This window comes from Protobothrops mucrosquamatus, unplaced genomic scaffold, assembly GCF_001527695.2.
Source record: "Protobothrops mucrosquamatus isolate PMUCROS unplaced genomic scaffold, P.Mucros_1.0 scaffold238, whole genome shotgun sequence".
Taxonomy (NCBI): Eukaryota; Metazoa; Chordata; class Lepidosauria; order Squamata; family Viperidae; genus Protobothrops; species Protobothrops mucrosquamatus.
In genome coordinates this window covers 633,351-647,615 of record NW_015386588.1, presented here as the reverse complement: position 1 = coordinate 647,615, position 14,265 = coordinate 633,351, and the positions used below count along the sequence as shown (strand labels likewise).

Here is a 14,265-nt window from a genome sequence, read left to right as displayed (position 1 = left end):
ATTCTTTCTTTTGCACTGTGGCGGGTGAGCTGGAAACATACGTGCACTGCACTTGCATACTCTTGGGACATCTTGGAAGTAAACTCCATGACTCCCGGTCTTTCAGACGTTGTTTGTCTTGTTTGTCCTCTATGGACAAGGCTAAGTTGTTGTGATTCTGACTGGTCTGGAACACTGTTGCTTCCAAAGCAGGTTTGGTTGTCACAAGCGCGCAGTGTTCTAGGTGTGGTTTCAGGTGAGGTGCTGTTCCATTACAGGGAATGGAGGTGTTTGATATGCTCACCTGGGTTGGGGTTTGCGTTTGGTCAACACAAACTGTCCCTCCTATGGCCCATCCGAGTTCCGGCGGGTTCCGTGGGGCTACAACGGTGGAAAGATCTTGTTCCTCTCCCCGCTGTATAGGCGTTGCCATTGCTGGTGGACCCGTCCGGTTGCCATCAAAGGTATGGTTCTGCAGGTTCAATGGGGCAGCAATGATAGGAATGTCTCGTTGCTCTGCCCACTGTGGAGCCGTTGTCGCTGCTGGTGGACCCATCCGATTGCCATCAGTGGTGTGGTTCGATGGGTTCCGTGGGGCGGCAACGGTGGAAAGATCATCTTGTGCTCCCCGCTGTGCAGTTGTACCTGTTGCTGGTGGTCCCATCCGGTTGCCATCAAGGGTGTGGTTCGATGGGGCAGCAACAGTGGGAAGATCCCGTGGCCTAGTTGTTGCGACATCAACCCTGTGGCTGACTGGCACATCTGGCCGTTGAGATTCTTCTGTTCGTCTACTCAGTCTCGGGGGGCTTGTGGCTGGCTGTGGTCTTACCTGTTCACGTTGAAACGCACTTTGGTTGTCCATGTAGGCCTGCACACGGCTATGAGGGATTTCTCTTGCTAGCCCTTCCAGCCTGTTCATAGATGTAGCGTTATCTAGCTCTCTCTGCAGAATTGCTTCTATTTGGGCAGCCTCTTTTGCTTTCTGTTGTCGCTGTGAAATCTCATAGTCGGCCTGAGCTTTGATCATATCTTCCTTTTGCTGATGTTCTGCTTCTGTTACACGTAGAGCTGCACGTAGAGCTGCTGCAGTCTCCGCTTTGGCCAAGTCTTCCTTTTGCTGCTTTTCTTCTACTGCTGCTTGGGCAGCGACTCCAGCCATTGCGGTATTGATTCGCGCTTCTGCAAGACGAGCAGCAATGCTCTCTGCCCTTGAGGCTCGAGATGATTGGCCCTGGCGAGAAGAAGCCTTTGAATGGCGGGAGGCGCCTGTGACATGAGACTGTTGTGACACGCTGGAATGTGCCTTGGATATGTGGCGAAAGGATGAGGCCCTTCCAGACGCATGGGATGGAGCCACGTGCGACCGTTGGGACGGTGCATGTGAACGGCGGGAAAGTTCAGACTCTGCCCTGTCAACCTGTCTGTCTCTCAGGCGAGGTTCGCATTCTGGAGGGCGTTGTGGGCTCTCTAGAAGCTTCTTGCGTTCCTCGTTCCGTAACCGAAGACTTTGCATGTCGCGGTCGACTTCTGAGTCTCTTAATTGCTGCTGGATGTCCTTGAGTTGCCGTTCGGAGTCCATCCATTGTGTGAAGGTGTCTTCCTTATCTCCTTCCAGTGCGTGAGCACGTTCGGGGGAGAGATCCTCTTTTTGCTCTTGGTGGAGTTTGTGCCATCTCTCCTAGCTTCTTTCATGGCGCTTGTACACGGTGTGCCATTTCTCCAACAGGTTTGCATGCATGGCTTCAGTTGGCTTTCTTTGTTGTCTCAGATCATAGTGACTTTGAGACGTCTTTGGTCTTACTGAGGCATGAGCTTCAGCGTCTGTGTACAGGTCAAGGGTGGCTGTTTGCGGCACTTCTCCTTGGCTGTCTGGTTGGGGTGTCCCAACTAGGCTGGTTGGTTGAACCCCTTCATCTAGATCAATGAGACACTCCGCCATGGTTAGGATAGGTTCAGTGTTCTTCTCAGCTATTTTGAAGCAAATTTGAAGAACTTCTCTCTTTGACCACTAGGGGTCGCTACTTGCCGATCAGCGTCAGAGGTGCTGTTTGTGGGTGGAGGTGCCACTGGGAGCGTTCTCCTGTGGTTCCTAGCTGTTTAGAAGCAAATTGGATGAACTTCACTTGTTGACCACTAGGGGTTGCTATCTGCGTATCAGCTACCGGGGTGATCTTCTTTTGAGGTACACCCTTTGTCCACTAGAGGGCTTTCTCTGGGCGTGATTAAAGGCTCGCGTGTAGCTCCTCCTTTAACCACTAGGGAACGTCTGAAGAGAGGTCAGCCAAATTCTTCCTATTACCACGTTCCTGCAGTGGCCACTGAGAGGCATGAACTCCCACCTGGTCGTTAAGTTGCAGGCTGGAACACTGGGTATTCAGCTTGTGATAATAGGCAAGGATTGGTGGCTATGGTCCTTCTTCTTTGTCTTTCAAACTGGAAGAAACTTGGGTCTTCAGCTTGATTGGGTGAAAGCTCTAGTAGGGGGTGTATGCTGAATTAAATTATCAAATTGTTGTGATGTGAAAAGGAAAAATTTTTTTTTCAAGGTGTCACGTGCAGATTAGCCACCAGGGGGCACTACTGCCCTGCTGTTGGGCCTCTGTATGGCTTCTTTCTATTAACATACTTGAAATTCCAAAGGGAGGGGGGAGTTTAGCATCTTTCGCCAGTATTGAGGTTTTATGACGGAGAGAGAGAGCAGCTTAATTGCTTAATTGCTTTCCTTAGCAACCACGAATGTGCCCTGCTTTTGCTGAGGGAGCAAATGGTCACAATGTTCGTGCTGGGGCCAGAAAGGAGGGGGAGAATACCCTTTCCAAGCATCAAACAAAGACAACAATTTTTCTAAGGTTAGCAAGAAACCCTTTCCATCCGGCTATGTTCGTTTAAAGTGTCAGTCTCATATAATCCCAGACATTCCAAGACAAGCAAGTTGAATTCACGTGCTAACGAGGCTGACTGAAGCGGTAACAACACCCACTGACTCCTTCGCTTAACAAGCAAACTGAGTTGAGCTCACAGATGATCTTTGAAGCCATCCCTTCATTGCCTCAGGACGTTTAAGCTGCCGGTGAAGGAAGGGGGAAGGGGGGGTTTCTATGGCAACTGCTTTGGTCCTTTTAAAAGTGAAAAGCCACAGAAAGGCAGTTGGCTTGTAAGCACTTTACAACTTTGCTTTTCTTTAGTTGAGAGTCAAATGCGAAGATACTTTGAATTTACTTGCAGACATTTAGTGAGAGATTAGTTCCATCAAATTACTGTTGCTTTATAAAGTTGATAAAATGCAGATCAGAGGAAGATTAATCCCATCCAAATTTACTGGTGCATGAGATCAGAGGAGAATTAACATATGTCAATTTACTATTCTGTTCTGGACATGAAACTTGCTCTTTCAGTCTGGAACAGATAGATAACTCAGAAGAACAAACAGGAAATATTGCTTTATTCTGGGAATCCTAAACAATGACTTACAGTTTGTAGAGGTGCATCCAAAATAGGTTTCAGCAATCTGATTGTCCCACAGATAAATTGACATTAGATTTCCCCCTCTTCTCCCAAGCGTCACATGGTGGGGTGATTGAGGGATTTCCAGCCGTGTGGCTGGATGTGATGGCCGAAGAACAAAGGCTGACCCCAGGCTAGTGTCCAGGGATGCCTTTTGAAGCTCCGCCCCTGACCCTAACCCCTCCCCTTGACCTGTTACATAGGGACACATAGAGTTATGCAAGATACATGGATCTATGTGATCCAGAACAAGGGTGGTATACAGTATAATCAACATATAAAACAGCATATAAAATTAACAATAACATATTAAGATTAATTTAGGGTTAAAAACTTTAAAATTAAAAGATTATAACATTATAAAATTTCAAAGAAATAAAAATAAGAATTCCAAGATGGTCATTTAACACAGGTTAATAAGGCAGAGAGAGGGCTCTCATGTCACCAGCCAACCCTACAATGGCATGGACTTTTGTGCCTCCCATGCAAGGTCACAGAGTCAGGTTTTGATTTCTTTATGGGAAACCAGGAGAGTGGGGCCTGCCTTACCTTTGGGGAAAGGATATTGCATAATGCAGGGACAGTGGCAGACAAGACTGCCTTCCTAGACCTCACAAAACCAGCTTCCATATACTTTTCAAGGGTAGCCCGATGTAGAGCACATTGCAATAGTCTAATAGAAAGAAAACTAGGGCATGAGTGACAAAGTGGAGAGCCCCTTGTCCAGGAAAGGACACACAATGCAGAGTTGGACAAAAGAACCTCCTAGCCAAAGCTTCCACCTGCTCCTTGAGCAGGAGCCATGAGTCTAAGAGGACCCTGAAGTTACGTAGCAGTATTATATGTGTCACCCTAGGATTCCCCAAAAGTGTGCATGTCATTGCAATCTGCACCAGTTTTAACTTCTGAACAAGGGTAGTCCAAATAGAGCATATTGTAGTAATCCAACCAAGAGATAACTAGGGCATGAGTACCTGTGCACAGGGCCTCACGATCTAGGTAAGGGTACAACTGGCATACATGACAAATTTGTGCAAAGGCCCTCCTAGCCACCGCCTCTTAAACAGGAGACACAAGTCCAGGAGAACCCCCAGATTGCCCACTGGGTCTGTCTATGGCACAGGTCGGCAACCTGCGGCTCCCAGCCTTTTCTGCCATTTGCAGAGTGAGACAGAGACAGAAAGAGGCACTTGCGCTTCCCTTCTCTCTCTCTCTCTCTCTCTCTCTCTCTCTCTCTCTCTCTCTCTCTCTCTCTNTGTGTGTGTGTGTGTGTGTGTAAAAGAGAGTGACCTCACCCTGTTCGACAAGCTGAAAAGCTTATTGGGCGGGGCTCCTCCCTTTGCTGCGTGTCTGCAGGAAGCAGGAAGGGGAGGAGAGAGCTAGCCTGTTGCAGAACAGGTTGAAGCTAGCTTGCCAGGTGAGCAGAAGATCGAAGAGAGGGAGAGAGAGGGGGGGAGAGAGAGAGAGAGAGAGAGAGAGAGAGAGAGGAAAGAGAGAGAAAGAGAGGGAGAGACAGAGGGAGAGGAAAGAGAGAGAGGGAGAGGAAAGAGAGAGAAAGAGACAGAGGAAAGAAAAAGAGAGAAAGAGAGATAATAAAGGTAAAAAAGGATATATGCAGTGTTATCTTCATTTTAGATATCAAAAGGGTTTAGCGGCTCCCAGTGTTTTGTTTTCGGTGGGAAACGGGTCCAAGTGGCTCTTTGAGTGTTTTGGGTTGCCTACCCCTGGTCTATGGTAATGCAAGCCCATGCAGAATTAAAGATGATAAACATCTGGATCCTGAGGTCCCTTGCACCCATAGTCACTCTATTTTCTCAGGATTCACCTGAAGCCTGTTGTCCCCTATCTAGACCTCTACAGCCTCCATGTACTGAGAAAATGCAGCCACAGCATCACTTGGCTCACTAGGATGGAAAAAGTAAAAGTGTGTATCATCAGCATACTGATGAATCTCTTCCAATGGTTTTGGGTGTTCTCACCCAGCAGTTTCATGTAGATGTTAAAAAGGAGTGAACATTGAGCCCTGCAGCACTCCACAAAGGAAGAGCCATGAGCTGGATCTCTCACTCCATATTAACACCGATAAGGACTGGCCTTGAAGGAAGGAAGTGAACCAGAACAAAAATGTGCTGCCCACTCTCAATTCCTTAAGTTGGCCCAAAAGGATAGCATGGTTGGTGGTATTTGAAAGCTGCTGAGAGATCCAGGAGAGAAAGGATGGATGTTAGGCTCCAAAAACCAAGAAAGACACATTGAAATTCTTCTAAGCAGTTTCCTTGATTGCTTCTCACCTATAGATAGAAATCTTGCCAAACTGAAACAGCCTTTCTTTTGCTTCTCTGGAATGCACTTCTTCCCTCCTGGGAATCCACACTACATTCCCTTACAGACCTTCCCAGGGGGCTTCCAACAGCAAAGTCAATGGTGGAAACCAAATTCATTAATGACCACATGATTCACTTAACACCTGCCATGATTTGCTTAACAACCATGGCATAAAATGTAAATCATTTAATGAATGCATTGCTTAGTGATGGACATTCCACTCCAATTCTGATTGTATATTGAGGACTATTTATATGTCTTGAAGACTCAGTTCTGCCTCTAAAATAGATTGGTAGACTAGACCAGTGGTGGCGAACCTATGGCACGCGTGCCAGAGGCGGCACGCGGAGCCCTCTCTGTGGGCACGTGCCATCGCCCCAACAAATGTGGTCTCTAAAAGTTCGCCATCACTGGCCTAAGGCCAGCCAGCCTGGAGCCGCCATTGGGGAGCCCACCATCCCACCCGCCAGAGACCCCCTGGATCTCCCTCAACCCTGCCCGGCTCCCCCAGGTGTCTCTCCCCATAAGCAACATCAAGGTGGCCACGCCCACCCCAGCCATGCCCACCCAATCTGCCATGACTACTGCAGCCACACTCATCCAGTGGCCACGCCCACCCAGTCTGCCAAGCCCACTGTAGCTGCACCCGCCGAGTGGGCCACACCCACCCAGCACCCAGCGATACATAAGTGGGTTTTGGGTTGCAGTTTGGGCCACTCGGTCACTAAAAGGTTTGCCATCACTGAGCTAGACTGAAATTTTATATTTATTGGAACTTGAAAAGTACATTTCGGGGGCGGGGTAGTTTTTCTACATGCTTTCTTTTCTTTTTCTTTCTATGCAGTTTTTAAAGAACTTCTAACAAGATTGTCTGAGGACAAAAGAAATGGTGCTCCTCATCTTCCTAAAATTGGTGATATTAAAAAAGCAAGCCGTTATTCCATCCCAGATCTTGCAGTTGATGTGGAACAGGTGATGGGTCTGGAAAAAGTAACAAAGAAAAGCAAAGCCAACACTGTTGGAGGAAGAAACAAGTTAAAGAAAATACTGGACAAAACCCGCATCAGTATCCTGCCTCAGAAACCATACAAGTGAGTGTGCTATTTGGAAGAACAATATGCTTTCATTAGATATATCACTGGTGCATTTTTTAACATTGACAAATGATTATAAACAAAAAGCATAGAGGTATAAGCCGGGGACAGTCTGAAAACCTCTAGCATAAAGCAGGTACTGCAGGTACACTAGGAACAAGCAAACTGCAACTGGTTGTAAATATGAGGCAATTGTCAAGCACCTGAAATTTGGTCATGTGACTGTGGGAGGGCCAGCATAATATTGCATAATACCTGTAAATGCTTTACAAGCCACAAAGCACTCTTTCTAAGCTATCATAACTTTGAAAAATTAAAGTCATAAATCAAAGACTACTTTGATTTATTTTAAGTATTGATTTATTTATTTTAAATATTTGTATAGCCACCCATCTTATAACAAACTCTTGGCATCTCCCAATTCAAGCATTTAGGTATTCACGTTTACCTAAAATAGAATTAGCAATGTAATCTTCATGAATTAAAATTGTTTCTTCAAAATTAAATATCTACATCAAGGGTGTCAAACTCAATTTCATTGAGGGCCGCATCAGCATTGCGGTTGCCCTTGGGGGGCCGGGTGGGTATGGTCAGGGTGGGTGCGGCCTACTGGGTGGGCATGGCTGGAGTGGGTGTGGCCTACTGGGTGGGCATGGCCAGCTGTACATCGTTTGCATCAAGGGTGCCTGTGGAGGCCTGGGCAGGAGTGGGACAGATCTGAGGGTCTCTGGCAGAAGGGGGTGGGACCGGGGCAAGCGCCAAGGCATGGTCCATTTCTTCATTCCTCACAAAGGGTGACACTTCCCCAGCATGCACGCAGGGGGCGGGGCCGACGTGGCAGGGGCTGGTTCCTCGCTGTTTCCAGACGGCCTTGTGGAGCTAAGACTGAATGCGTTTCAGCATAGATGGCCACCGCAAAATTGTACACTGGCTCCCGGCCGGCCTGGGCCAGGGCCAAGGCAGCGGGGCCGTTCCCTCACTGTTTCCAGGATGGCTTCACGGGCCACATGAAACCACTTCGTGGGCTGCATCCGGCCCCCGGGCCTTGTGTTTGACATGTCCGATCTACATAGTACAATAATATTATGTATTCACGTGAGTCAGAAACTTAAATTACTTTCAAAAAACCATTTTTGTTGAATAGCACTGGCCTTTTAATTTTCCTTATTCTCAAAATCAAATGAAGCTCAGTATTATTTGAATATTTTGATCATTAGAGTCTGATTTATATCAGAAAGATTAAATAATTGTTTCATTGTAAAGATGCAGGAAACGTGCCTTTGTGTATTCTTGAATAATTTGGGAACTGAAGCTAATTACATACATAAGTACATATAGTAGGGAATGGTGTGAAAATTAAATATATCAGCATTTATTCTCCTGTAGTTTTAAAATGCTATTCCATCCATGGACACATCCACGGCACTGTAGCAAACTTGAGCTTTTCACTTTTATCAGTGTCTAGATATATTAATATCAGTTCATCTGTTATCAGACTAGTGAATATATTTTAATTTATTATGGTTGTTTTTTCAAAGTTATCAAATTTATGAATGTTATGGGCCAATGAGTTTAGAACAGCAAGAAAACTCATAAGGATACATTACATTATATACAAGAATAACTGTGTAAGCAGAGTAACTATGTTTCTCTTCTGTTACTGTAGTGATATTGGAATTGGTCAATCTCAGGATGATAGCATTGTAGGTTTAAGGCAGACCAAGCACATTCCTCCTGCTCTACCTGTCAGCGGAACACTATCATCAAGCAATCCTGATTTACTGCAGTCACATCACCGCATCTTAGATTTCAACACAACCCCAGGCGAGTATCAAATTTTGATTGCCGTCAATGAATTAACCTTTTATTTTGCTGATGGATATAGAAACTGAAATGAAAATGTGCACCTTAAGTTCACTTGAGTTTACTTTGTGTCACAGTGAAATACATAGAAATGGGTAAGACTATTTAAGTGCGCAAATTAAACAATATACTAAATTATATCCAGATATGAGTTGCTACTTGATATGGCCCTTGATTATTTTGATAAATATTGTTTGAATTTGGGGATATGTGATCTGCTGTATGTAAAATCTTTTATATATTCTCATCCCATTTTTACAGAATACAAACATTTTATAAAAGAAAACTATTTGTGTGTTTGCTTGCTTCAGCTGTTTTATACCAGCCAGCTAAAAACAATTGGCAGCTTGTGTTAGGATTAAATAAGTGATACTGAAACAAATAACCAAAAAACTCTCTCTGTACTACTTATTATTAGATATACTGTATAGAACTATGCCAAAAATAATCTGGGATGTAGTTTGACCTGTAGACTTTTAAATACTATTTCAAACATAGAGAATCTAAGCCATTATTTAGAATGAATCACAGAAGTTATCTAGTCCAACTATGCTGCTCTGTAGTATCTTTAACAAATGGCCCTCCAACTTCTTCCTGAGGACCTCTAACAAAGGTGAACTCATCACATCATTGGAATATTTTCCAGAGGCTAGCATCCCATAGGATTGGGAAGCTCGTTTTAGTATCCAGACGGAACTTACTTCCTTGTGGCTTTAAACATTGGCTCTGATCCTCTGAAGCAGTAGAGAAGTTGTGTGACAACCCTTTAGATATTTGAAGATTGCTATGATATTTTATCCTACCCATATTTTCAGTAAACTAAATATTCTTAGATCTTTTAACTGTTCTTCATGGCATATAGAATTCAGTTAAGAGAATAGTAAAGAGAAAGAGATGACAATTGAGAAATATACATTTTCTGAAGAAGTTTATTGTTAGAAGTTAGTAAATACAAAGCAATTTTAGTTTATAAGGAGAAGTAAAGTATTATCTTGTAGCATTGCTGATAATGATTATAAATTACTATATACTTCCTCAGCAAATGCTGTGTGCTTTTTTGAAAACTATTTCTTGTACTATATATTCTGTTTATTTAATGTCAATATATATTGTTCCCTTAGGAATTTTTAAAGGAAGTTGGATTCAAATCTCAAGTTGCAGTGTGTATTTTAATAGCATGTGCACAGTTTAAATTGGTTGCTGTTAGTATTGACTGTATAAAGATTAAGATGGAGGAGCATCCAGGCATTAGTACTTAAGGTTACTAAAATGGCGAAAAAAGATAGAATTGTTGTCTAATATAGTTAAGAAGTTTGTAGTGCTGCTTAGGCAAGAATGCTTAGTTACATGAATATTTTAAACTTGTAGTTAGCTTTTCCAGAGTAATTGGTTTGTACATTGAAATTTTCAAATTAAATTTTAATAGGTGTGAGTCCAGATATGTATTTTAAATCTGATTACTTCTTTATCTGAGGCATTCACTTAAGATCTTTAAATTATACTTTTATGCAAGACACTAATTAGATATTACATTTCCTTCACTTGAATTTATTGTGACATAATGCATTTCTTGGTAGAAAGACAGATTTGAAACCTTACGTATTATAGTGTCCATTCCATAACATACTTGTATGAGAGGCATACAGGTGGTCCTTCATTTACGATGGTAACTAGGACTGGAATTTCTGTTGCTAAATGATGCAGTCATAAAGCATGACAGCATGTCTTAGTGACAGTAATCCCTGCAGTCTCACTGAGATTGTTAATGAAATCCCACAGTGGTTATGCAAGGCAAAATCCTGCTGGCTTTCCACAATCAAAGTCAGTGGGGAAGCTGTAGTAAGTTGCAAATTCCAGGGTGGCAGGCAGGTGAGAGGTCACTGCTGGGTGGGTAAGGGAGTGCACAGGATGCAGGAAAAAGTTAAGGAGGCAATACAAGGAAAGGTCAAGGGCCAGGGTGAGTAAGAGGCATGGATCAGGGAAGGGAGCAAGGAGATACTCAAGGTATGGTGCAGGTCAAGGAAGGTGTGTCGGGGTGAGGAGGTGTTAGATTTGCATGGCATGGATCAGGGATGCTGCAAGGAGATGGATGAGTCTGGGTTATGGAGAGTATGAACTCCAAAGTAATGTGTACCTCTTCCTTTTCATCATTAGTACACTCAAAATGAAGAGATTCAAATAATTTCCTCCACTTGCTGCAAATCACAGTTTCAGATTATATTAGAATATTCAATTCTTAATTTAATATCTGTGATTCATACACAAAAGTTCTGTAGTCTGCTATGTTCAGAGCTTAAGATTTTGACAGGAGCTCTACCTTGTTATAAAACATTTCACAAAAAGATAGGACTCCTGCCAACCATTTCAGTTCAGTATTTTGATTTCTATTCAAAAACATCTTAATTCTTCCTCTCGTGTTTTCAATATTTGCTTGGTATTGTTAGAATGTATGGCCTCCAGGCCTCTTAAAATACTTGATAGTTGAGTTGTGGAGGCCCACTTTTCCTTATGAAGAGAAATTTTTGTAGCCTGTCTTCATAAAAGGCAATTGTAGAAGCATGTTCTTAACAAATCATGGTATATGTGTATCTGGGAGCACACTTTGAGCATAGCTAACATGGCAGTTATGATTACCCCCAAATCGCCATTTAAACCTACTTGTTCCTCTTCCTTTCCAGTAATGCTAAATCAGTTATCATCAACTATCCTGAGCCTTCAAGTGAAGGGTCAAATTTCAAAAGTGAAATACCATTCTCTTCCCACACCGTGTATTTATTAATATTCTTATTTTTTCATGATTGTTATTGAGCAAAAGCAGATGTTTTATTACTTCTTTTTAAGATATTGCATAATAGTATTATGAAACTGAGTCTCTAGTCATTCTTCTGTTTCACCATCCATCTAGTTTGCTATTCAGAAATTCACTTTCAGAGTTTTACTGACAAATCTATCCTTATGTATCTTAAAACAATTAGTCCACCCAGAGTCCTTTTACTGGTGAGAGGGCCAGTATATAAATTTAATAAATAAATCATCTCAATACCTCTGTCCATTTCTTTACAGGATGCCATTGTTGGAGATCAGACACAATTCTTTCCTTAGAACACATGCAGTCCTTCACAGAGCAGGTTTTACGGTGCACTGTGACCTAATGATCAAAAATCAGAGCAGTGAATGCAGAATCGTTTCTTTCAGCTGGTGCAAAACAAACAATAATAGCTATTCAAATACAAATGTTTTCACCTTTGCTAAAATTGACTAAGGATTCATTGTTTAAGCTCTCTTTGATGCCCTTTGCATCAAAGCACCTGAAAATCTTTACTCAAAAAAAGGTCTGTTCTTTTCCTTTTCAGTACTTCCTATATAACTCAGTAATTTATATCTCATTGGTCACAGAGTCCACATTTTACCCCAGGAGATAATGATGAGCATAACTGGATATGATGATTCACTAGTTTTGTTTATTTATGTATTTGCCCCTGATGAATTTGTCTGGCAAAACATTTCATGTGAGAGAAGGTGTTGTCTTTAATTTTCTTCCTGATGATAAAAAGGAATGTAACCAAACTGAGAGATTCTACTGAGGCTGAGAGAGAACAAGAAGTATCTCCAGGCTCAAGCAAGTAGATGGCTGATGTTGTTATGGACTCATCAAAGAAATAGATTGTTAGCCTACCATGTAAACTCTCTGAAAAGAATAAATACAAAAGTTTCAGAGACTTCCCTTAACAAATCCACTATTAAGTAGGGCTGCAGAGCCCCCATTCTCAAGATTCTCTACTTTAATCTTTAATTCTTAGCATTAAAACTAATTAATTTTCTAATGAACATGAGTATGATCATGTTTACTTGATCATATTCTGCAAATAAGGGTTTGACACAAGAGTATTGTGGATAATGGAGATTCTGCCGCAGGATTTACCATCTCTGGCCATATGATCCTTGGAGCATATCTAGAGTATATTAGATTACTTCACTAGGTAGCATAGAAATTACCATTTTTTTAAAAAATCACAATTTTTCCATGTGGGATAATCCAATTCTTCAGATCAAGTCTCAACATAATAGGTTCTATTTCTTCCACGTGACTGTTTTGGGTACATTACACAATCTAATTTCCAAATTATCTGGTCACCTAGTTTCACTGAAGTTAGTCTTTCATTTATTCAGTTACCTTGGCTACATACCTTTGCAATACAAGATGGGAACTTCCTCATAAGTAAAAACAAATATGAGCTCTGTTCTTCTTCTTGTGCCATATCCGTTATCGGATGTTGGCGATCATGTTGGCGATCCTGTTTTTATCAGCAGCCGCACGAAAAAGTGCTGCTGAGTTTTGTCCAAACCAATCCCTTAGTTTTTGAAGTCATGATGTTCTTCTTCTGCCTGGACCTCGTTTGCCTTCAATCTTTGCCTGGAGGATTAAATGGAGGATGCCGTATTTTTCTGGGTGTCGCATCACATGTCCGAAATAAGCTCTGTTACCTGAGGAAAATCCCCTTCTTTATAACAATTAGATGAACTTCCTGATGATATTCAGGAGTAATCTTCCTTTAGAACATTAATCAAGTGATTGTTGAAGTCCTTGTGAACAATGCCACATTAAAGTACTATCTGAAGAAACTGTATGAAATTACTATTGCTAATCAGGTTTGCGCTGAAAACTTTGAGATCGGTGTACTTTTCTTTCTTGTGGCCATTTGTCTGGCAGAGAAAGACAATATAGTGGCAGATATGGATACCTAGGCATTACTGAACATTTGGAAATGAAACTTCAAACAATCAAACCTTTTCCATGAATAGAGGTTGTGTCTCTTAGAAATTTACTGAATAACATGATCAGAGCCTTTGACTTTTGTCAGGCATAATATGTTGGTCCCTTTCAAAATGCAGTATTTGACTAAGCTCTCCTTTCTTAGCATTTCCCTGAAGCATCTACCTCCAGATTCAGTTGCTGGTTAATCACCTATACATATGACTCAAACAATGATCAAGAACTGGTTACACAGTGGTAACTTGCTTTGTAACTGATCATCCATACATTTAAACAGGCCAGCAAACCATCCTACTCAAGACTGAGACTAGTATATAGTTTGGATGCAATCTGGTTGTCATGAGAATTGAAATGGTTGGAGACATTGCTGCCTTTGTATATAACACGATATGGTGAGGCTCATATCAAAACAATGAATTTTGTTTTAGAACATTCAACCTGATTTATTGTACAGATGCAGAATGCCTATATGTAAATTTACAGATGACCACACAAAGAACATAGTAACAGGTAAAATATTAATTCTCATAATTGTTCATGACTAAAGCTTACAGTATGAAAACAAGTCAGTTTTGTAGGTTTGAAATTGATTATTTCAATAAACTGAAGTACAAAATTAGTAGCGCATGATGCTAAAATAAGTTTACTTAAAAATAGTAGATACAGTATATACCTGAGGAAGGTTTAAGAGTGAGCTTGCCAAATTTGACTTTAGTAATTTTTAAT

General features: G+C 41.9%; 1 protein-coding gene across 1 annotated transcript in view; it reads left to right on the top strand.

Moving 5' to 3' along the window:
- The window catches only part of RAPGEF2 (Rap guanine nucleotide exchange factor 2), a 67,102-nt gene that overhangs the window by 30,134 nt on the left and 22,703 nt on the right, over nucleotides 1–14,265 (top strand). Inside the window, 2 exon segments of the mRNA XM_029283809.1 lie at nucleotides 6,653–6,899; nucleotides 8,569–8,726. Of these exon segments, the coding sequence (XP_029139642.1) occupies nucleotides 6,653–6,899; nucleotides 8,569–8,726 (405 nt within the window).